We start from the raw sequence: 25,012 nt of genomic DNA, 5'->3' as shown, positions 1-25,012 counted from the left end.
ATGGTTCAAACCCCAGAGATTCTAGACCATTAATAACCAATCAGACAAAACAATTAACACACACCTAAAACAATTTCCTCAACACTTGGAAACATCGAGACAGGATGGCTAAGGTCGAATACTGTAAATAAAGTATTAGCATTTGAATCACACACTGCGCCGAAGTTCAGGTATAACTATAACCTGCTGTGAGGGACGGGCAGAGTGCTTTCGGGACAGTCCGATTGTATGTCCTGACTGCGCTTCTCCGTCGACGTAAAAGAAAATAAAGTTGTGCCGTTACTGAACTTCACCCTGAATCCGTAGTGGTCGTTTCGCCCACTCGCACTAACACTGGTAAACCTCCTCTGCACCCTTTCCAATGCCTCCACATCTTTCTTATAATGCGGCGACCAGAACTGTACGCAATACTCCAAGTGCGGCCGCACCAGAGTTTTGTACAGTTGTAACATGACCTCACGGCTCTGAAATTCAATCCCTCTACCAATAAAAGCTAACACACCGTACGCCTTCTTAACAACCTTACCAACCTGGGTGGCAACGTTCAGGGAGCTATACACATGTACCCTGAGATCCCTCTGCTCGTCAACACTACTAAGAGTCCTTCCATTCGCCCTATATTCTGCAAAGCCAGCATTTGCCGCCCATTTGTAATTACCCCTGAAAACTAGCTGAGTCATTGCTACAGAGAGCTGGCACAGATGAAAGTTTCTTTGTTAGTGCCACAAGTCCACTTACATTAACACTGTAATGAAATTACTGTGAAAATCCCCAAGTCACCACACTCCAGCACCTGAGTAAGAATTCAGGGTACACTGAGTAAGAATTTAGCAGTCAATGCACCCTAACCAGCACATCTTTCAGACTGTGGAAGGAAACCCACACAGGCACGGGGAGAACATGCAAAATCCGCACAGACAGTGACCCAAGCTGGGAATTGAACCCGGGTTCCTGGTGCTGAGGCAGAAATGCTAACCCCCATGCCACCATGCCACTCATGGTGACTAGATGGACGGAATAGTCTTGTTTTGTGTGTAACTATTCTATGGTTATATGAAGAACATACGGCACTGCTGCAGTGGGCAGCAGGAGAGGGCTGGTACCACCATTGGCTGTTGCACTCTCTCCAGTGTTCTCAAGGCTGGCGCGAACCTTCTTCCCTGCTGAGCGTCCGAGCGAACTGCTGAGTTTGCAGGCCAGCTTTTTGGGAGCACTGGTAATCGAGAAATCCTCTTCTACACAACAACTGTATATCTCCATCTTCATGTCAAAATCAGGCCCAACACTGGAACTACAACAGAAAATAATATCATCACAAAATAGCACCACCAACAAATCACCAAACACATCATGTCCATCGACAAGGGAATGGTGACAGTGAAAAATCCAACAGGGAGAAAAATCACAAAGAAGAAGAGAATTAGGCAGAGAGAGAGATACAGCCGGGGACAGGGGAGGAACATCAACTCAGACAGACAGTGATACAGTGAAATTGTCACTAAACAAGTGATCCAGAAGCCCAGGCTAAATTCCTCGAGACTCAAGGTCAAACACATGCATACCAGCAGGTAGCATCAATAAACAAAGCTGGAATAGTAAAGCTAGTCTATGTACCAGTGATCATAAAACTATCAGCAAAAAAGAGTTGTAAAAACCCACCTTGTGGTGCCTCACAAACCTTACTGAGTTCTTTGAGAAGGTGACCAAAGAGGTGAATAAGGATAAAGCAGTTGATAAAGCAGCAGAAGAAGTCAGGAAGTTACTTGGGCAAATAAACTGGAAGGAGGCGTTCTTAGGGAAAAGTACCGAAGGAAGGTGGCAGATATTCAAGGAATGTGTGTCTGGAGCTCTGAATGACAACGTTCCGATGAGACGAGGGGGTTTTGGTGGGTCGAGGGAACCGTGGTGCACAAAGGATGTGTTGAACCTAGTCAGGAAGAAAAGGAAGGTGTACAAGAGGTTCAGGGAATTAGGAGATGTTAAAGATCTTGAGGAGTATAAGGACTGTAGGAGGGAACTTAAAAGGGAAATTAGGAGAGCCAGAAGGGGTCATGAGAGGACCTTGGCGGGTAAGATTAAGGAGAATCCCAAGGCCTTCTATAAATATGTGAAAGGTAAAAGGATGAGAAGAGAAGGGATAGGACCTATAAAAGGTGAGGGGGGAAAGGTTTGTGTGGAACCAGAAGAAATGGCGGAGGTGCTTAACGAGTACTTCGCCTCAGTATTCACAGTGGAAGCCGATCTGGGAGATTTTGTTATGGATTTGCAGCAGATGGAAAGGATTGAGTACGTGAATATTAAGGAGGAGGATGTGTTGGAACTTTTGAATTCTATCAAGGTAGATAAGTCGCCTGGACCAGATGGGATGTACCCCAGGATACTGTGGGAGGCGAGGGAAGAGATTGCAGAGCCCCTGGCGATGATCTTTGCGTCGTCAATGGAGTCGGGAGAGGTTCCAGAGGATTGGAGGATTGCGGATGTAGTTCCTATTTTCAAGAAAGGGAACAGAGATAGCCCGGGAAATTACCGACCGGTGAGTCTGACCTCAGTGGTTGGTAAGCTGATGGAGAGGCTTCTGAGGGACAAGATTTACGAACATTTGGAGAGGTTTGACATGATCAGGAATAGTCAGCATGGATTTGTCAAGGGCAGGTCGTGCCTTACAAGCCTAGTTGAGTTCTTCGATAATGTGACTGAACACATTGACGAAGGAAGTGCCGTGGACGTAGTGTACATGGACTTCAGCAAGGCGTTTGATAAGGTCCCCCATGCAAGACTTCTTGAGAAGGTGAGAGGGCATGGGATCCAAGGGCCTTTGGCCTTGTGGATCCAGAACTGGCTTGCCTGCAGAAGGCAGAGAGTGGTTGTGGATGGGGCTTTTTCTGAATGGAAGTCAGTCACCAGCGGAGTGCCTCAAGGATCTGTTCTGGGACCCTTGTTGTTTGTCATTTTCATAAATGACCTGGATGAGGAAGTGGAGGGATGGGTAAGTAAGTTCGCTGATGACACTAAGGTCGGTGGTGTTGTGGATGGTCTGGAAGGATGGCAAAAGTTGCAGCAGGACATAGATAGGATGCAGGACTGGGCGGAGAAGTGGCAGATGGACTTCAACGCGGATAAATGTGTAGTCGTCCATTTTGGCAGAACCAACGGGATGAACGAGTACACTATCAAGGGCAGAAGTCTTAGTAGTGTTGAGGAGCAGAAGGATCTTGGGGTCCGGGTCCACAGGACTCTTAAATCGGCCTCGCAGGTGGAGGAGGTGGTCAAGAAGGCGTATGGTGTACTGGCCTTCATTAATCGAGGGATTGAGTTTAGGAGTCGGGAGGTAATGCTGGAACTTTATAAGACCCTTGTCAGGCCTCATTTGGAGTATTGTGCGCAGTTCTGGTCGCCTCACTATAGGAAAGATGTAGAAGCTATTGAAAGGGTGCAGAGGAGATTTACAAGGATGTTGCCTGGACTGGGAGGCATGCCTTATGAAGTTAGGTTGAGGGAGCTGGGACTCTTTTCCCTGGAGAGACGAAGGTTGAGAGGCGACCTGATAGAAGTTTACAAAATGTTGAGAGGAATAGATAGGGTGGACTCTCAGAGGCTATTTCCCCGGGTTGAAATGGTCGCTACGAGAGGACACAGATTTAAGGTGCGGGGAGGGAGGTTCAGAAGTGATGTTAGGGGTAAGTTTTTCACTCAGAGGGTGGTGAGTGAATGGAATCGGCTGCCGTCAGTGGTGGTGGAGGCGAACTCGCTGGGGTCTTTTAAAAGACTCCTGGATGAGTATATGGGGTTTAATGAGATTGAGGGTTATAGATAGGTCTGTAGGTTGGTAGGTGATGATGTGATCGGCGCAACTTGTGGGCCGAAGGACCTGTTTGTGCTGTAGTGTTCTATGTTCTATGTTGTATATATGGATTTAATAAGGTTCCCCACGGTCGGCGACTACAGAAAATGCAGATGCATGGGATTGAGGGTGATTTAGCAGTTTGGATCAGGAATTGGTGAGCTGATAGAAGACAGAGGGTGGTGGTTGATGGGAAATATTCAACCTGGAGTTCAGTTACAAGTGGTGTACCTCAAGGATCTGTTTTGGGGCCACTGCTGTTTGTCATTTTCATAAATGCCCTAGATGAGGGTGTAGAAGGATGGATTAGTAAATTTGCTGACGACACCAAAGTCGGAGGAGTTGTAGACAGTGAGGATGGATGTTACAGTTTGCAGAGGGACATAGATAAGCTGCAGAGCTGGGCCGAGAGATGGCAAATGGAGTTTAATACGGAAAAGGGTGAGGTGATTCACTTTGGTAAGAGTAACAGGAGTACAGAGTACTGGTCTAATGGAAAGACTCTTGGTAATGTGGATGAGCAGAGAGATCTCGGTGTCCATGTGCATAGATCCCTGAAAGTTGGCACCCAGGTTAATAGAACAGAGAACACAGAACATAGAAAACTACACCACAAACAGGCCCTTCGGCCCACAAGTTGCACTGATCATATCCCGACCTACGAGGCCTATGTTTAACCCCAAATCCCATTAAATCGGTTGATAGGGTTGTTAAGAAGGCGTACAGTGTGTTAGCTTTTATTGGTAGAGGGATTGAATTTCGGAGCCGTGAGGTCATGTTGCAACTGTACAAAACTCTGGTGTGGCCGCACTTGGAGTATTGCGTACAGTTCTGGTCGCCGCATTATCAGAAAGATGTGGAGGCATTGGAAAGGGTGCAGAGGAGGTTTACCAGGATGTTGCCTGGTATGGTGGGAAGGTCTTATGAGGAAAGGCTGAGGGACTTGAGGTTGTTTTCGTCAGAGAGAAGGAGGTTACGAGGTGACCTAATTGAGGTATACAGGATGATCAGAGGGTTAGATAAGGTGGACAGTGAGAGTCTTTTTCCTCAGATGGTGATGGCTAACACGAGGGGACATAGCTTTAAATTAAGGGGTGGTAATTATAGGATGGATGTCAGAGGTAGGTTCTTTACTCAGAGGGTAGTAAGGGTGTGGAATGCCCTGCCTGCAGCAGTTGTGGACTCACCAACTTTAAGGGCATTCAAATGGTCAGTGGATAGGCGTATGGATAACATTGGAATAGTTTAGGTTAGAGGGTCATTAGATTGATTCCACTGGTCGGTGCAACATCGAGGGCCGAAGGGCCTGGACTGTGCTGGAATGTTCTATGTTCTATTGTATTTATACCATATTCTATACTATATCTATATTATTTTTATACTATATTTGTATTATATTCTATATTGTACTGACATTATATTCCCCTCACAGGAAACAATATTCCATTTGTCTTCTGACTTGCTTTTTGGGCTCCATGTATCAGGTCACTCAGACTTGACAATGATAAGAATAAAAAAACCTGAATGATTTGATGATTATGAAATAGAGACATATGTACAGAGAAATGACAGTGCAGGAACAGGTCCTTTGGCCCTCCGAGCCTGCACCCATCATGCTGCCTGACTGAACATTTGGAAATTATATTGTTTGACCAGGAAGCACAGTTTTCTACTTACAACAGAAAGGCATTTTCAAAACAAATATCTGTCATGGTACGATCCACCAACACCATGTCAGTGTCATAGATATCACAGCCAATCTTTACCAATGCAAACACAGCATATCGGTGCATATCTGTGGGGAACACAGAGAATCAGACCTGTAATTAATCACTCCTAATGCACACAATGCTCCATATTCCCACATCCCGGTTCTTTTGCACGTTCTTCCACTATAAGCTTGTGTTCCTTCCCATACTCCCACTCCATTCCTGTCCATCCCTCTCTTTTTCCAACCCCTGCTCCCCGAGCCCCCAGTCCTCCAACAAATAGGTATCTCAACTAAAGTCCAGTCAGACAGAAATAAATCATTTCTCACCTCCTTTATTTTTGAAGTAGTCAGTATCTTTCCACATGAGAGGAATACGAAGGTCTATTGAGAAGAACACAAGAACATCAACTTTCTGAAATTGAGTTGGTCTCAATTACTGACAAGCGAACATCACATTAGATCAGCAGATGGGAAGTAATTTAAGTTTATTTATTAGTGTCACAAGAAGGCTTAAATTAACTACAGTGAATTTACTCTGAAAATCTCCAAGTCGCCAAACTCCAGCACCTGTTCAGGTTACACTGACAGAGAATTTGGCAAGGGCAATGCCTCCTAACCAGCACATCGTTCGGGCTCAGCGAGGGAAACCGCAGCACCCGGGAAAAACCCATGCAGAGTCTGCACAAACAGTGATCGAAGCCAGGAACTGAACTCAGCTCACTGGCACTGTGAGACAGCAGTGTGAATCACTGTGTCACCGTGCTGCCCCGGGTCCCTGGCACTGTGAGACAGCAGTGTGAATCACTGTGTCACCGTGCTGCCCCGGGTCCCTGGCACTGTGAGACAGCAGTGTGAATCACTGTGTCACCGTGCTGCCCCGGGTCCCTGGCACTGTGAGACAGCAGTGTGAATCACTGTGTCACCGTGCTGCCCCGGGTCCCTGGCACTGTGAGACAGCAGTGTGAATCACTGTGTCACCGTGCTGCCCCGGGTCCCTGGCACTGTCAGACAGCAGTGCTAATCACTGTGTCACCGTGCTGCCCCGGGTCCCTGGCACTGTGAGACAGCAGTGTGAATCACTGTGTCACCGTGCTGCCCCGGGTCCCTGGCACTGTGAGACAGCAGTGCTAATCACTGTGTCACCGTGCTGCCCCGGGTCCCTGGCACTGTGAGACAGCAGTGCTAATCACTGTGTCACCGTGCTGCCCCGGGTCCCTGGCACTGTGAGACAGCAGTGTGAATCACTGTGTCACCGTGCTGCCCCGGGTCCCTGGCACTGTGAGACAGCGGTGTGAATCACTGTGTCACCGTGCTGCCCCGGGTCCCTGGCACTGTGAGACAGCAGTGCTAATCACTGTGTCACCGTGCTGCCCCGGGTCCCTGGCACTGTGAGACAGCAGTGCTAATCACTGTGTCACCGTGCTGCCCCGGGTCCCTGGCACTGTGAGACAGCAGTGCTAATCACTGTCTCACCGTGCTGCCCCGGGTCCCTGGCGCTGTGAGACAGCAGTGTGAATCACTGTGTCACCGTGCTGCCCCGGGTCCCTGGCACTGTCAGACAGCAGTGCTAATCACTGTGTCACCGTGCTGCCCTGGGTCCCTGGCACTGTCAGACAGCAGTGCTAATCACTGTGTCACCGTGCTGCCCCGGGTCCCTGGCACTGTGAGACAGCAGTGCTAATCACTGTGACACCGTGCTGCCCCATGTCCCTGGCACTGTGAGACAGCAGTGTGAATCACTGTGTCACCGTGCTGCCCCGGGTCCCTGGCACTGTGAGACAGCAGTGTGAATCACTGTGTCACCGTGCTGCCCCGGGTCCCTGGCACTGTGAGACAGCAGTGTGAATCACTGTGTCACCGTGCTGCCCCGGGTCCCTGGCACTGTGAGACAGCAGTGCTAATCACTGTGTCACCGTGCTGCCCCGGGTCCCTGGCACTGTCAGACAGCAGTGCTAATCACTGTGTCACCGTGCTGCCCCGGGTCCCTGGCACTGTGAGACAGCAGTGCTAATCACTGTGACACCGTGCTACCCCGGGTCCCTGGCACTGTGAGACAGCAGTGTGAATCACTGTGTCACCGTGCTGCCCCGGGTCCCTGGCACTGTCAGACAGCAGTGCTAATCACTGTGTCACCGTGCTGCCCCGGGTCCCTGGCACTGTGAGACAGCAGTGCTAATCACTGTCTCACCGTGCTGCCCCGGGTCCCTGGCACTGTGAGACAGCAGTGTGAATCACTGTGTCACCGTGCTGCCCCGGGTCCCTGGCACTGTGAGACAGCAGTGTGAATCACTGTGTCACCGTGCTGCCCCGGGTCCCTGGCACTGTGAGACAGCAGTGCTAATCACTGTGACACCGTGCTGCCCCGGGTCCCTGGCACTGTGAGACAGCAGTGTGAATCACTGTGTCACCGTGCTGCCCCGGGTTCCTGGCACTGTCAGACAGCAGTGTGAATCACTGTGTCACCGTGCTGCCCCGGGTCCCTGGCACTGTGAGACAGCAGTGTGAATCACTGTGTCACCGTGCTGCCCCGGGTCCCTGGCACTGTGAGACAGCAGTGCTAATCACTGTGTCCCCGTGCTGCCCCGGGTCCCTGGCACTGTGAGACAGCAGTGTGAATCACTGTGTCACCGTGCTGCCCCGGGTCCCTGGCACTGTGAGACAGCAGTGTGAATCACTGTGTCACCGTGCTGCCCCGGGTCCCTGGCGCTGTGAGACAGCAGTGTGAATCACTGTGTCACCGTGCTGCCCCGAGTCCCTGGCACTGTGAGACAGCAGTGTGAATCACTGTGTCACCGTGCTGCCCCGGGTCCCTGGCACTGTGAGACAGCAGTGTGAATCACTGGGTCACCGTGCTGCCCCGGGTCCCTGGCACTGTGAGACAGCAGCGCTAATCACTGTGTCACCGTGCTGCCCCGGGTCCCTGGCACTGTGAGACAGCAGTGTGAATCACTGTGTCACCGTGCTGCCCCGGGTCCCTGGCGCTGTGAGACAGCATCGCTAATCACTGTGTCACCGTGCTGCCCCGGGTCCCTGGCACTGTCAGACAGCAGTGTGAATCACTGTGTCACCGTGCTGCCCCGAGTCCCTGGCACTGTGAGACAGCAGTGTGAATCACTGTGTCACCGTGCTGCCCCGGGTCCCTGGCGCTGTGAGACAGCAGTGTGAATCACTGTGTCACCGTGCTGCCCCGGGTCCCTGGCACTGTGAGACAGCAGTGTGAATCACTGTGTCACCGTGCTGCCCCGGGTCCCTGGCGCTGTGAGACAGCAGTGTGAATCACTGTGTCACCGTGCTGCCCCGGGTCCCTGGCGCTGTGAGACAGCAGTGTGAATCACTGTGTCACCGTGCTGCCCCGGGTCCCTGGCACTGTGACACAGCAGTGCTAATCACTGTGTCACCGTGCTGCCCCAGGTCCCTGGCACTGTGAGACAGCAGTGCTAATCACTGTGTCACCGTGCTGCCCCGGGTCCCTGGTACTGTGAGACAGCAGTGTGAATCACTGTGTCACCGTGCTGCCCCGGGTCCCTGGCACTGTGAGACAGCAGTGTGAATCACTGTGTCTCCGTGCTGCCCCAGATCCCTGGCACTGTGAGACAGCAGTGCTAATCACTGTGTCACCGTGCTGCCCCGGGTCCCTGGCACTGTGAGACAGCAGTGTGAATCACTGTGTCACCGTGCTGCCCCGGGTCCCTGGCACTGTGAGACAGCAGTGCTAATCACTGTGTCACTGTGCTGCCCCGGGTCCCTGGCACTGTGAGACAGCAGTGTGAATCACTGTGTCACCATGCTGCCCCGGGTCCCTGGCACTGTGAGACAGCAGTGCTAATCACTGTGTCACCGTGCTGCCCCGGGTCTCTGGCACTGTGAGACAGCAGTGCTAACCACTGTGTCACCGTGCTGCCCTGGGTCCCTGGCACTGTGAGACAGCAGTGCTAATCACTGTGTCACCGTGCTGCCCCGGGTCCCTGGCACTGTGAGACAGCAGTGCTAATCACTGTCTCACCGTGCTGCCCCGGGTCCCTGGCACTGTGAGACAGCAGTGCTAATCACTGTGTCACCGTGCTGCCCCGGGTCCCTGGCACTGTGAGACAGCAGTGCTAATCACTGTGTCACCGTGCTGCCCCGGGTCCCTGGCACTGTGAGACAACAGTGCTAATCACTATGTCACCGTGCTGCCCCGGGTCTCTGGCACTGTGAGACAGCAGTGCGAATCACTGTGTCACCGTGCTGCCCCGGGTCCCTGGCACTGTGAGACAGCAGTGTGAATCACTGTGTCACCGTGCTGCCCCGGGTCTCTGGCACTGTGAGACAGCAGTGTGAATCACTGTGTCACCGTGCTGCCCCGGGTCCCTGGCACTGTGAGACAGCAGTGTGAATCACTGTGTCACCGTGCTGCCCCGGGTCCCTGGCACTGTGAGACAGCAGTGCTAATCACTATGTCACCGTGCTGCCCCGGGTCTCTGGCACTGTGAGACAGCAGTGCGAATCACTGTGTCACCGTGCTGCCCCGGGTCCCTGGCACTGTGAGACAGCAGTGCTAATCACTGTGTCACCGTGCTGCCCCGGGTCCCTGGCACTGTGAGACAGCAGTGTGAATCACTGTGTCACCGTGCTGCCCCGGGTCCCTGGCACTGTGAGACAGCAGTGTGAATCACTGTGTCACCGTGCTGCCCCGGGTCCCTGGCACTGTGAGACAGCAGTGTGAATCACTGTGTCACCGTGCTGCCCCGGGTCCCTGGCACTGTGAGACAGCAGTGTGAATCACTGTGTCACCGTGCTGCCCCGGGTCCCTGGCACTGTGAGACAGCAGTGTGAATCACTGTGTCACCGTGCTGCCCCGGGTCCCTGGCGCTGTGAGACAGCAGTGTGAATCACTGTGTCACCGTGCTGCCCCGGGTCCCTGGCACTGTGAGACAGCAGTGTGAATCACTGTGTCACCGTGCTGCCCCGGGTCCCTGGCACTGTGAGACAGCAGTGTGAATCACAGTGTCACCGTGCTGCCCCGGGTCCCTGGCACTGTGAGACAGCAGTGCTAATCACTGTGTCACCGTGCTGCCCCGGGTCCCTGGCACTGTGAGACAGCAGTGTGAATCACTGTGTCACCGTGCTGCCCCGGGTCCCTGGCACTGTGAGACAGCAGTGTGAATCACAGTGTCACCGTGCTGCCCCGGGTCCCTGGCACTGTGAGACAGCAGTGCTAATCACTGTGTCACCGTGCTGCCCCGGGTCTCTGGCACTGTGAGACAGCAGCGCTAATCACTGTGTCACCGTGCTGCCCCGGGTCCCTGGCACTGTGAGACAGCAGTGCTAATCACTGTGTCACCGTGCTGCCCCGGGTCTCTGGCACTGTGAGACAGCAGTGCTAACCACTGTGCTGCCACATTCATTGATCAGAGCTGCGGTCAATGTAATTTGCAAGAAGGGCGCAAAGAGAAGTGAGAGGTGATTGGACAACAAAGAACAAGTGATGTAAATGTGGAGAAATGTGAGGGATTTAGTTTACAACTAAGAATAGAAAATACAGAATATTCTTAGGTAATTGGGCACACTAACTTTCCCTTAGTGTCCAAGAATGCGTCGATTCGGTGTAATTAGTGGGGATAGGAGCTGGGTAAGATGCTCTGTCAGAGAGTGAGTTCATATTTGATGGGCCGAATGGCTGCCTGCTGCACTTTCGGTATTCTATGAATCAGGAAACATCTCTGAAATGTTAATATTTAAAGAGATTTGAGTGCACCAGAAATGCAAATATGATTATTTATGGTCACAAGAATTCAAAGAAGAGCAGAGAGCCAGTTATGTCTGCTCCATAATTCAATCGAGCCTGAGTTATAATGGAATGTAATGTTCGATTCTAGTCAATTCTGGATAATTTAAATAAATGTGAGGTGATGCATTTTGGTCGATTGAACCAGGGTAGGACTTACTCAGTTAATGGTAGGGTGTTGGGGAGAGTTACAGAACAAAGAGATCTCGGGGTACAGGTTCATAGCTCCTTGAAAGTGGAGTCACAGGTGGACAGAGTGGTGAAGAAGGCATTCGGCATGCTTGGTTTCATCGGTCAGAACATTGAATACAGGAGTTGGGACGTCTTGTTGAAGTTGTACAAGACATTGGTAAGGCCACACTTGGAATACTGTGTACAGTTCTGGTCACCCTATTATAGAAAGGATATTATTTAACTAGAAAGAGTGCAGAGAAGATTTACTCGGATGCTGCCGGGACTTGATGGATTGAGTTATAAGGAGAGGCTGGATAGACTGGGACTTTTTTCACTGGAGTGTAGGAGGCTGAGGGGTGATCTTATAGAGGTCTATAAAATAATGAGAGGTGTAGATCAGTTAGATAGTCAATATCTTTTCCCAAAGGGAGGGGAGTTTAAAACTAGAGGGCATAGGTTTAAGGTGAGAGGGGAGAGATACAAAAGGGTCCAGAAGGGCAATTTTTTCCACACAGAGGGTGGTGAGTGTCTGGAACAAACTGCCAGAGGCAGTAGTAGAGGCGGGTACAATTTTGTCTTCAAAAAGCATTTAGATAGTTACATGGGTAAGGTGGGTATAGAAGGATATGGGCCAAATGAGGGCAATTGGGATTAGTTTCAGGGTTTAAAAAAAGGGCAGAATGGATAAGTTGGGCCGAAGGGCCGGTTTCATGCTGTAAACCTCTGTGACTCTATGGCTCTATAACAATGACTGTTCAGGCCTCATGTTTTTTCTGATAGAGGTTTCTGTTTTGCTATGCCTTGGCATTTACCTAATTGTAATGTGTCAAAGGAAATTTTCTCAGTTCTTACCAGAAATAGCAACTCTACCCTTGCACGGTAATCGACCTTGAAGCATGCCTGCATCCGAGGATCTGTGGAGAAACCATCAAATCAGTTCAGAAATTGGCAAAAACAACTATGAATACACTTCCTTAATTGTCAAGTGTTGCAGTATTGTACCTTCTTGTTCCAATCCTAATAATGAAGGAGCCTTGAAACATTGGGTTAGGCAGGGAATTTCAGCATTTTTGCCAGTTTTAGAAGGAATGGCAAGGTTTTTATAAATGAGGGTGGTGTAAGATTTGGAGGAGGATATGCATTTACTGCCCTTGCTCTTCTGGGCAATAAAGGTCATTGGGGCTCACAAGGTGCTCTCCAAGGAACTTTGGAAAATTGCTGTCGTTCAACTCTCTCATTGAGCAGGGCACCTCTGGAATTTTCAAAGCAACAATCCATAGAAGCAGAGAAGGGCAGAAGGAGGTCATTCACCATCAGATCTGCAGCAACTCTCCAAAAGAGCAGCTTCCCCATCCTATCCCTATAATCCTGTACATTTATCATGGCTGATCCACCTAACTCACACGAGTGTGGGAGGAAGCCAGAGTACCCGGAGGAAACCCACGCAGACATGGTGAGAATGAGCAAACTCCGCACAGGCAGTCACCCAAGGCTAGAATCAAAGCTGGATTCCTGGTGCTGTAAAGCAGCAATGTTAACCACTGTGCCATCATGCAAACATTTAGAATGTGTAATAATACCACTGCGTCAGTTTCTACTGCATTATTAAGACCATAAAGTAGTTTTCTATGGACAAGTCATCAAGTGTTGATGGGTATCTCACCGGGCGTATTCAATACAATAGTATCTTCCTCCTTCTCTGAATCAGGGTGCGGAGCCAAGGATGCTTCCTTAACTCATTGTTAAAATTGGAAAAGGAAATAGTCCATCTGTGACAATCACTTCTTTCAGCAGCACGGGTTATTCTGACTCAGATTTCCACTCATCTCATTGACTCTGTGTTACCAGATTGATAGTTTAGCATCTGTACCTGCCGGGGGACAGTGGCCATGACCATTGCAGCATGTCACATTCAAGAAAGGTCCCACAAACACACTAAGAACTCAAAATAGAACCATAGAAAATTCCAGCTCAGAAACAGGCCTTTTGGCCTTTCTTGTCTGTGCCGAACCATTTTTTGCCTAGTCCCACTGACCTGCACTTGGACCTTATCCCTCCACACCCCTCTCATCCATGAACCCGTCCGAGTTTTTCTTAAATGTTAAAAGTGACCCCACATTTACCACTTTATCCGGCAGCTCATTCCACACTCCCACCACTCTCTGTGTGAAGAAACCCCCCCTAATATTCCCTTTACACTTTTCTCCTTTCACCCTTAACCCATGCCCTCTGGTTTTTTTTCTCCTCTAGCCTCAGTGGAAAAAGCCTGCTTGCATTCACTCTATCTATACCCATCAAAATCTTATACACCTCTATCAAATCTCCCCTCATTCTTCTACACTCCAGGGAATAAAGTCCTAACCTATTCAATCTCTCTCTGTAACTCAGCTTCTCAAGTCCTGACAACATCCTTGTGAACCTTCTCTGCACTCTTTCAACCTTATTTACATCCTTCCTGTAACTAGGTGACCAAAACTGTACACAATACTCTAAATTCAGCCTCACCAATGCCTTATACAACCTTACCATAACACTCCAACTTTTATACTCGATACTCCAATTTATAAAGGCCAATGTACCAAAAGCACTCTTTACGACCCTATCCATCTGTGACGTCACTTTTAGGGAATTCTGTACCTGTATTCCCAGATCCCTCGGTTCAACTGTACTCTTCAGAGTCCTACCATTTACCCTGTACGTTCTACTTTGGTTTGTCCTTCCAAAGTGCAATACCTCACACTTATCTGCGTTAAATTCCATTTGCCATTTTTCAGCCCATTTTTCTAGTTGGTCCAAATCCCTCTGCAAGCTTTGAAAACCTTCCTCACTGTCCACTACACCTCCAATCTTTGTATCATCAGCAAATCTGCTGATCCAATTTACCGCATTATCATCCAAATCATTGATATAGATAACAAACAGCAATGGACCCAACACCGATCCCTGCGGCACACCACTCGACACAGGCCTCCACTCAGAGAAGCAATCCTCCACAACCACTCTCTGGCTTCTTCCATTGAGCCAGTGTCTAATCCAATTTACTACCTCCCCATCTATACCTAGCGACTGAACCTTCCTAACTAACCTCCCATGAGGGACCTTGTCAAAGGCCTTGCTGAAATCCAGGTAGACAACATCCACCGCCTTCCCTTCATCCACTTTCCTGGTAACCTCCTCGAAAAACTCTAATAGATTGGTCAAACATGACCTACCACGCACAAAGCCATGTTGACTCTCCCTAATAAGTCCCTGTCTATCCAAATATTTGTAGATCCTATCCCTTATCACACCTTCCAATAACTTGCCCACCACTGACATCAAACTTACTGGCCTATAATTTTCCAGATTTCTTTTGGAACCTTTTTTAAACAATGGAACAACATGAGCCACCCTCCAATCATCTGGCACCTCCCCCGTGAATACTGACATTTTAAATATGTCTGCCAGGGCCCCTGCAAGTTCAACTCCAGCCTCCCTCAATGTCATTGGGAATACCCTGTCCGGTCCTGGGGATTTATCCACTCTGATTTGCCTCAAGACAGCCAGCACCTCCTCCTCTGTAATCTGTAAAAGTTCCATGACCTCCCTACCTGTTTGCCCTATTTCCGTAGACTCCATGTCCATTTCCTCAGTAAATACGGATGCAAAAAACCCATTTAGTGTCTCCCCCATCTCTTTTGGTTCCATACACAGTCTACCACTCTGGTCTTCAGGAGGACCAATTTTATCCCTCGTTATCCTTTTGCTTCTTACATACCTATAGAAGCTCTTTGGATCTTCCTTCACTCTGTCTGCCAAAGCATCCTCATGTCTTCTTTCAACACTACTGATTTCCCTCTTAAGTAGCTTCTTGCACTTTTTATACTCCTCGAGCATCTGATCTGTTCCTTGCTGCCTGTACATTTCATACAACTCTCTCTTCCTCTTAATTTTCCTCGAGAACCAAGGTTCCTTATCCCTATTTACTTTGCCTTTAATCCTCACAGGAACATACAAACTCTGCACTCTCAAAATTTCTCCTTTAAAGGCCTCCCACTTTCCATTTAAAAGCTGGTGGTCAGTTTGAGAATTCAGTCAGCAGGAAAGCCTCTGGAAGATTTGACACAAACATTCTGCTATCAGGGTCATTCACTCATTGCCTGATGATATTTTTGTCCTTACTGTTGCCTCTGACCTTATTGTAAACCTGAAGACAGAGAGCCTGTAACAACAGGCCCCTGGACACATCCTTCCCAGACTTCAGTCACAAAAATACATACCCCATCCAATGCACAGCTTTGGCAATCTTGGGATCATCCTCTCCAGAAACTAAACTCAACTATCAGCTACCAAACTTATATATATATTGCTGCAATTGTACAGGGTGTTGGTGAGACCACATTTGGAGAAATGTGTACAGTTCTGGTCTCCTTATCTGAGGAAGGATGTCCTTGCTATAGAGGGAGCACAGCGAAGGTTTACCAGGCTGATTCCTGGGATGGCAGGTCTGTCATGTGAGGAGAGATGAAGTTGGTTAGGATTATATTCACTGGAAATTAGAAGAGGGAGAGGGGATCTAATAGAAACTTACAAAATTTTAACAGGGTTTGTCAGGGTAGATTCAGAAAGAATGTTACCAATGGTGGGAGAGTCCAGAACTTGGGGTCATAGTTTGGGGATAAGGAGTAAATCTTTTAGAAATCCCTGGCAACTGGTGGTGTACCCGAGGATATTATGGGAGGCTAGGGAGGAAACTGCAGGTCCCCTAGCCAAGATATTTGAATCATCAATGAGGTGCCTAAAGATTGGAGAATGGCAAATGTTGTGCTTTGTTTAAAAAGGGCTGCAGGGAAAAGCCTGGGAACTACAGGCCAGTGATCCTCACATCTGTGGTGGGTAAATTGTTGGAAGGTATTTTGAGAGACAGGATCTACAGGCATTTAGAGATGCAATGACTGTGGTACCTTGTCAAAGGTTTTGCTCAGGTAGACAACATCAACTGCACTGCCCTCATCTACCTTCTTGGTTATCCCTTCAAAAAATTCAATCAAATTTGTGAGACATGATTTTCCACTCACAAAGCCATGCTGACTGTCCCTAATCGAGTCATGTGGAAATGATTGAGCTGTCTTGCCTGTGTTCGATACACAGTCCACGTTTCACAGGCATACAGAAGGGTAGTGAGTACCGTGGTGCTGTAGACCTTCAGTTTTGTTGCTGGGCTGATTCCTTGATGTTCCCATGCAGTGGAGCGCAGTCTACCGGAAGCAGAACTTGCCTTTGCTATTCTGCAGTTACCTTCTGGATCAATAGTCACTGCTTGGGAGAAGGTGCTGCCAAGATAAGTGAACTGATCCACTGCCTGTAGTTTCTGCCCTTTGATTGTGATTATGGGTTCTGTGTACAGTGCATGAGAAGCAGGCTGGTGCATGACTTTGGTCTTTTTAATGTTGATGGTGAGTCCAAAGTTGTCACAAGCCATGGAAAATTTGTCCATACTGACTTGCATCTCTGGCTCTGAGCCAGTATACAGGGTGCAGTCATCGGCAAAGAGGAAATCTCTCAGAACAGTCTCTTTCATAGAATATAGAAAACTACAGCACAAAAATTCTTTACTCAGAGGGTAGTAAGGGTGTGGAATGCCCTGCCTGCAGCAGTTGTGGACTCACCAACTTTAAGGGCGTTCAAATGGTCAGTGGATAGGCATATGGATAACATTGGAATAGTTTAGGTTAGAGGGTCATTAGATTGGTTCCACTGGTCGGCACAACATCGAGGGCCGAAGGGCCTGTACTGCGCTGGAATGTTCTATGTTCTATGTTCAAACATCGATCATATCCATACCTACCAGGCCTATCAGTAATTCTCAATCCCATTAAATCCCATGAACTCATCCAGAAGTCTTTTAAAAGACCCCAGTCCTTCTCTACCTGGGAGCTAACCTTCTCGCTCTCAGTCACAACCTTTGTTGACCTTGCAAAAGCCTTTGATACTGTAAGCCGACAAGGCCTGTGGAGGATCATGTTAAAATTCGGCTGCCCCCCCCCCCCCAAAATTCATTTAGATGGTACACCAGTTCCATGATGGCCAGAGAACTAGATGGCAGAGAATCCTCTGAGGCATTCCCAGTCACCAATGGTGTCAAACAGGGCTGTGTGCTCGCACCCACACTGTTCAGCATGATGTTTACTGCCATGCTGAATGATGCCTTCCAGGACAGTGTTGCTGGAACCAGCCTCAAGTACAGAGTGGATGAGAAGCTCTTCAACCTGAGGAGACTTCAAACTGTTACCAAAGTTGGTCACCTCACTACAGGAAGGATGTGGAAGCTATTGAGAGGGTACAGAGGAGATTTACAAGGATGTTGCCTGGATTGGGAGGCATGCCTTATGAGGACAGGTTGAGGGAGCTGGGACTCTTCTCCCTGGAAAGACGAAGGTTGAGAGGCGACCTGATAGAAGTTTACAAAATGTTGAGAGGAATAGATAGGGTGGATTCTCAGAGGCTATTTCCCCGGGTTGAAATGGTCGCTACGAGAGGACACAGATTTAAGGTGCTGGGAAGCAAGTACTGAGGAGATGTTAGGGGAAAGTTTTTCACTCAGAGGGTGGTGAGTGAGTGGAATCGGCTGCCATCGGTGGTGGTAGAGGCGAACTCGCTGGGATCTTTTAAAAGACTTCTGGATGAGTATATGGGATTTAATGGGATTGGGAGTTACAGATAGTTCTACGGCCTGGTAGGTATGGATATGATCACCACCCTCTGAGTGAAAAACTTACCCCTAACATCTCCTCTGTACTTGCTTCCCAGCTCCTTAAACTTGTGTCCTCTCGTAGTCCCTCGCATCTTATACCTGTGCCCCCTAGCAATTGACTCTTCCACCCTGAGAAAAAGCTTCTGACTATCCACTCTGTCCATGGCTCTCATAATCTTGTAGACTTCTTTCAGGTCTCCTCTCAACCTCCGTCGCTCCAGTGGGGGTCAATGGGTGCTATTCGGATTGGCGGATGGTGACTAGTGGAGTGCCCCAGGGGTCGGTGCTGGGGCCTCAGCTTTTTACCATTTATATAGATGATCTGGAGGAGGGAACCGAGTGTAGGGTGTCGAAATTTGCTGATGACACCAAGATTGGTGGAAAGGCAAATTGTGCGGAGGGTGTGGAGAGTCTGCAGAAGGATCTAGATAGGCTGGGCGAATGGGCCAGGAAATGGCAAATGGAATTTAATGTTGGCAAGTGCGAGGTGGTCCACTTTGGTAGGAATAATGGTAGGAAGGATTATTACTTACGTGGAGAAAAACTGCAGCATGCGACGGTGCAGAGGGACCTCGGGGTCCTTGTGCATGAGTCGCAAAAACCCAGCTTGCAGGTGCAGCAGGTGGTCAGGAAGGCAAATGGGATGCTGGCCTTCATAGCGAGGGGGTTTGAATATAAAAGTAGGGAGGTCTTGCTGCGGCTGTATAGGGCATTGGTGAGGCCGCAGCTGGAGTACTGTGTGCAGTTTTGGGCGCCGTACTTACGCAAGGATATTTTGGCCTTGGAGGGAGCGCAGAGGAGGTTTACTAGGATGATGCCGGAGTTGAGGGGGTTGAGCTATGAGGAGAGGCTGAATAAACTAGGCTTGTACTCGTTAGAGTTTAGAAGAATGAGGGGAGATCTCATTGAGACGTATAAGATGATGAATGGGATGGATAGGATAGAGGTGGAGAGGCTCTTCCCGCTCAGAAAGGACAGTAGGACTAGGGGGCACAGCCTCAAGATAAAGGGGGAGCGGTTTAGAACGGAGTTGAGGAGGAACTTCTTCACTCAAAGGGTGGTGAATCTCTGGAATTCTCTGCCCGTTGAAGTGGTGGAGGCTGCCTCGCTAAATATTTTTAAGACGCGGGTTGATGGGTTTTTGATAAGCGAGGGGATTAAGGGTTACGGGGAGAGGGCGGGAATGTGGAACTGAGCCACGACAGATCAGCCATGATCTTATTGAATGGCGGGGCAGGCTCGAAGGGCTAGTTGGCCTACTCCTGCTCCTATTTCTTATGTTCTTATGTTCTTAGAACAAACCAAGTTTCTCCAACCTCTCCTCATAGCTAATGCCCTCCATACCAGGCAACATCCTGGTAAATCTTTTCTGTACCCTCTCCGAAGCCTCCACATCCTTCTGGTAGTGTGGCGACCAGAATTGAACACTATATTCCAAGTGCAGCCTAACTAAGGTTCTATAAAGCTGCAACACGACTTGCCAATTTTTAAACTCAGTGCCCCGGCCGATGAAGGTAAGCATGCCGTGTGCCTTCTTGACTACCTTCTCCACCTGCATTGCCACTTTCAGTGACCTGTGTACCTGTACACCCAGATCCCTCTGCCTATCAATACTCTCAAGGGTTTTGCCATTTTCTGTATATTTCCTATCTGTATTAGACCTTCCAAAATACATTACCTCACATTTGTCTGGATTAAACTCCATCTGCGTTGTTAGGAGTTTTCTATAGGTCCCCAAATAGTGATAGAGATATGGAGGAAGAGATGGCAAAGCAGATTATGGATAGGTGTGAAGGTCACAGGGTAATTATCATGGGGGACTTTAACTTTCCAAATATTGTTTGGAACCTTTATAGGTCGAATAGTTCGGATGTGTGTGTACAATGTGTGCAGGAGAGTTTCCTGATACAATATGTGGATAAGCCGACAAGAGATGGGGCCACATTGGACTTGGTACTGGATAATGAACCGGGCCAAGTGTTAGATTTGTTTGTGGGAGAGCACTTTGGAGATAGTGATCACAATTCAGTGTCCTTCATTATTGCAATGGAGAGGGATAGGGTCACACGACAAGGCAAGGTTTATAATTGGGGTAATTATGAGGCAATTAGGAAAGAATTAGGGAGCATAAGATGGGATCAGAAACTGTCAGATATGGGCACAAATGAAAAGTGGAGCTTGTTTAAGGGACAAATACTGTGTGTCCTTGATAGGTATGTCCCTGTCAGGTAGGGAGGAAATGGCCAAGTGAGGGAACCATGGTTCACAAAGGAGATTGAATGTCTTGTCAAGAGGAAAAAGTGGCAGATGGAGTTTAAACCCGATAAGTGTGAGGTGAAGTGTATGTAAGGATGAAAAGACAAGGTCCAGTTGGGTCGCTTGAGGGTTAGAAGATAGTGATGTGTGAGCTAAAAAAACAGGGCTTAGAAGACTAGAAGGGGGAATGAGAAGTCCTTGGCGGGTTGGATCAACAAGAACCCCAAGGCTTTTTACTCTTATGTGAGAAATAAAAGAATGATCAGGGTGAGGTTAGCGCCAGTCACGGATAGTAGTGGGAACTTGTGTATGGAGTCAGAAGAGATAGGTGAGGCATTAAATGAATACTTTTCTTCAGGGTACACTAAGGAGAGGGGCCATGTTTTTGAGGATGAGTGTGTGATACAGGCTGATAGGATGGAGAAGGTAGATGTTCTAGGGGAAGACGTATTAGCAATTTTGAAAACCTGAGGGTCAATAAGTCCCCTGGGCCAGATGGGATCATCCTGGGATACTTTGGGAGGCAAAGGGTAAGACTGCAGAGCCTTTGGCTTTGATATTTGTGTCCTCACTGTCTATGGGGATAGTCATGATGTGGAGATGCTGGCATTGGACTGGGATAAATATAGTAAGAAGTCTTGACTTCTTACCTGGTGTTGTGAGACTTCTCATGGGGATTGTGCCAGAGGACTGGAGAGTGGTGAATGTTGTTCCTCTCTTCAAGAAAGGAAATAGGAATGACCCTGGTAATTATAGGCCAACTAGTCTTACTTCATTGCTCGGTAAGTTAATGGAAAAGGCCCTGAGGGATAGGATTTATTATCCTTTGGAAAGATGCAGCTTAACCTGGGATTTTCAACATGGGTTCATGAAGGGTAAGTCTTTCCTCACAAATTTGATTGAATTCTTTGAGGAGATGAGGGGTGATAATTATCTGACAGATGTCGGAGGTAGGTTCTTTACTCAGAGGGTAGTAAGGGCGTGGAATGCCCTGCCTGCAGCAGTTGTGGACTTGCCAACTTTAAGGGCGTTCAAATGGTCAGTGGATGGGCATATGGATAACATTGGAATAGTTTAGGTTAGAGGGTCATTAGATTGGTTCCACTGGTCGGCGCAACATCGAGGGCCGAAGGGCCTGTACTGTGCTGGAATGTTCTATGTTCTATGAGGTAACTAAGTGTGTCGATGAAGGTAGAACAGTTGATGTCATGGATTTTAGTAAGGTGTTTGATGAGGTTCCCCATGGTAGGCTCATGAAGAAAGTAAGGAGGTGTGGGATAGAAGGAAATTTGACTGATTGTATAAGTAACTGTCTGTCTCATAGAAGACAGAGGGTGGTGGTGGAGGGAAAATTTTCAGACTGGAGGCCAGTTACCAGCGATGTACCACAGGGATCAGTGCTGGGTCCTCTGCTATTTGTGATTTTTATCAATGACTTGGAAGAGGGGCTGAAGGGTGGGTTAGTCAATTTGCTGATGACACCAAGATTGGTGGAGTAGTGGATGAGGTGGAGGGCTGTTGTAGGCTGCAAAGAGACATTGATAGGATGCAGAGCTGGGCAGAAAAGTGGTAGATGGAGTTTAACCCTGATAAGTGTGAGGTGATTCATTTTGATAGGGGCGGCACGGTAGCACAGCGGTTAGCACTGCTGCTTCACAGCTCCAGGCTCCCAGGTTCGATTCCCGGCTCAGGTCACTGTCTGTGCGGAGTTTGCACATTCTCCTTGTGTCTGCGTGGGTTTCCTCTGGGAGCTCCGGTTTCCTCCCACAGTCCAAAGATGTGCGGGTTAGGTTGATTGGTCATGCTAAATTGCCTCTTAGTGTCCAGGGATGCGTAGGTTAGAGAGGATTAGTGGGTATAATATGTAGGGGGATGGGGGTAGGGCCTGGGTGGGATTGTGGTCAGTGCAGACTCAATGGGCCGAAGGGCCTCTTTCTGCACTGTAGGGTTCTATGATTCTATGACTAATTTGAATTTGGATTACAGGGTCAACGGCAGGGTTCTGGGGAATGTGGAGGAACAGAGAGATCTTGGGGTTCATATCCACAGATCTCTGAAGGTTGCCACTCAAGTGGATAGAGCCGTGAAGAAGGCCTATAGTGTGTTAGCGTTTATTAACAGGGGGTTTGAGTTTGAGAGCCGTGGGGTTATACTGAGACTATACAGGACCTTGGTGAGACCACATTTGGAATATTGTGTTCAGTTCTGGTCACCTCACTATAAGAAGGATGTGGAAGCATTGGAGAGAGTGCAGAGGAGATTTACCAGGATGCTGCCTGGTTTGGAGGGTAGGTCTTATGAGGGGGATAGATAGAGTGGACGGTCAGAGACTACTTCCTCGGATGGATGTAGCTGTTACTGGGGGACATAACTATAAGGTTCATGGTGGAAGATATAGGAGGGATGTCCGAGGTAGGTTGGGGTGTGGAGTCGGACACTTTAGGAGCTTTCAAGCGGTTACTGGATAGGCACATGGAGCACTCCAGAATGATAGGGAGTGGGATAGCTTGATCTTGGTTTCAGAAAAAGCTCGGCACAACACTGAGGGCCGAAGGGCCTGTGCTGTACTGCATTGTTCTATGTAATCTGTGCCATCTCTCCGCCCAAGTCTCCAATTGATCTATATCCTGCTGTATCCTCTGATGGTCCTCATCGCTATCCACAAATCCACCAACCTTTGTGCCATCCACAAACTTACTAATCAATCCAGTTACATTTTCATCCAAACCATTTATAAATATTACAAACAGTAAAGGTCCCAGCACTGATCCCTGAGGAACACCACTCGTCACAGCCCTCCATTCAGAAATACACCCTTCCACTGCTACCCTCTGTCTCTGTGACCGAGCCAGTTTTGTATCCACCTTACCAGCTCACCTCTGATCCCGTGCAACTTCACCTTCTACACCAGTCTGTCATGAGGGACCTTGTCAAAGGCCTTATTGAAGTCCACGTAGACAACATCCACTGCCCTACCCTCATCAATCATCTTCGTCACTTCCTCGAAAAACTCAATCAAGTTTGTGAGACACGACCTCCCCTTCACAAAACCATGTTGCCTCTCACTAATACGTCCACTTATTTCTAAGTGGGAGTAAATTCTGTCTTGATGCATCTGCTTCAATAATTTCCCTATCACTGATGTAAGGCTCACCAGCCTGTAATTACCTGGATTATTCTTGCTGCCTTCTTAAACAAAGGAATAACATTGGCTATTCTCTAATCCTCTGGGACCTCCTCTGTAGCCACTGAGGATACAAAGATTTCTCTGAAGGCCCCAGCAATTTCCTTCCTTGCCTCTCTCAGTATTCTGGGGTATATCCCATCAGACCCTAGGGACTTGTCCACCTTGATGTTTCTCAAGAACCCCAAAACCTCCTCTTTTTTGATTTCAACATGACTCATAGAATCATAGAGTTTACAGCATGGAAGCAGGCCCTTCGGCCCAACTTATCCATGCCACCTTTTTTTTAAAACCCCGAAGCTAATCCCATTTGCCTGCATGTGTCCCATATCCCTCTATACCCATCATACCCATGTAATTGTCTAAATGCTTTTAAAAGATAAAATGTACCCACCTCTACAACTACCTCTGGCAGCTTATTCCAGACACTCATCACCCTCTGTGTGAAATAATTGCCCCTCTGGACACTTTTGTATCTCTTCCCTCTCACCTTAAACCTCTGCCTTCAAGTTTTGGACTTTCCTACCTTTGGGAAAAGATACTGAATATCTACATTGTCTATGCTCCTCATTATTTCATAGACCTATATAAGGTCAGCCTCCTACGTGCCAGAAAAAAAGTCCCAGTCTAATAATATGGAGATATTAAAGTGGATATAAAGTGGAGATATTAAATGGGTTTTCTGCATCTGTATTTACTAAGGAAATGGACATGGAGTCTACGGAAATAAGGCAAACGGGTAGGAAGGTCATGGAATCTTTACAGATTAAAGGGGAGGAGGTGCTGGCTGTCTTGAGGCAAATCAGAGTGGATAAATCTCCAGGGCTGGGCAGGGTATTCCCCTGGACCTTGTGGGAGACTAGTGTTGAAATTACAGGGGCCCTGGCAGATATATTTAAAATGTTGGTACTCACGGGTGAGGTGCTGGATGATTGGAGGATAGCTCATGTTGTTCTATTGTTTAAAAAAGGCTTAAACAGTAATCCGGGAAATTATAGACCGGTAAACTTGACGCCATTAGTAGGTAAATTATTGGAAGGAGTACTAAGAGATAGGATCATAGAACATAGAACATAGAACATTACAGCGCAGAACAGGCCCTTCGGCCCACGATGTTGCGCCGACCAGTTAAAAAAAAACAATGACCCTGTAACCTAAACCAATCCCTTTCCATCCATAAACCTATCCACGGATCTCTTAAACGCCCCCAAACTAGACGCATTTACAACCGCAGCAGGCAGGGCATTCCAATCCCTCACCACCCTCTGGGTAAAGAACCTACCTCTGACATCCGTCCTATAACTACCCCCCCCTTAATTTAAAGCCATGCCCCCTCGTGCTAGCTT

General features: G+C 48.4%; 2 protein-coding genes across 2 annotated transcripts in view; one reads left to right on the top strand and one right to left on the bottom strand.

Moving 5' to 3' along the window:
* Positions 1-25,012, top strand: part of fbxo41 (F-box protein 41) — a 451,090-nt gene that overhangs the window by 12,473 nt on the left and 413,605 nt on the right. The window lies entirely within an intron of this gene.
* The window catches only part of rtknb (rhotekin b), a 177,418-nt gene that overhangs the window by 125,552 nt on the left and 26,854 nt on the right, over positions 1-25,012 (bottom strand). Inside the window, exons 3-6 of the mRNA XM_080183009.1 lie at positions 12,346-12,407; positions 5,880-5,933; positions 5,519-5,636; positions 1,067-1,291 (exon numbers count right to left, since the gene is read on the bottom strand). Coding sequence (XP_080039135.1) covers positions 1,067-1,291; positions 5,519-5,636; positions 5,880-5,933; positions 12,346-12,407 — 459 coding nt within the window. The remainder of the gene's footprint in view (positions 1-1,066; positions 1,292-5,518; positions 5,637-5,879; positions 5,934-12,345; positions 12,408-25,012) is intronic.

Source organism: Carcharhinus amblyrhynchos, unplaced genomic scaffold (genome assembly GCF_965287045.1).
Source record: "Carcharhinus amblyrhynchos unplaced genomic scaffold, sCarAmb.v2.hapA chromosome_115, whole genome shotgun sequence".
NCBI classification, from domain to species: domain Eukaryota; kingdom Metazoa; phylum Chordata; class Chondrichthyes; order Carcharhiniformes; family Carcharhinidae; genus Carcharhinus; species Carcharhinus amblyrhynchos.
Note: the sequence above shows the minus strand (reverse complement) of the source record. Positions and strands in the feature narration are given on the sequence as shown.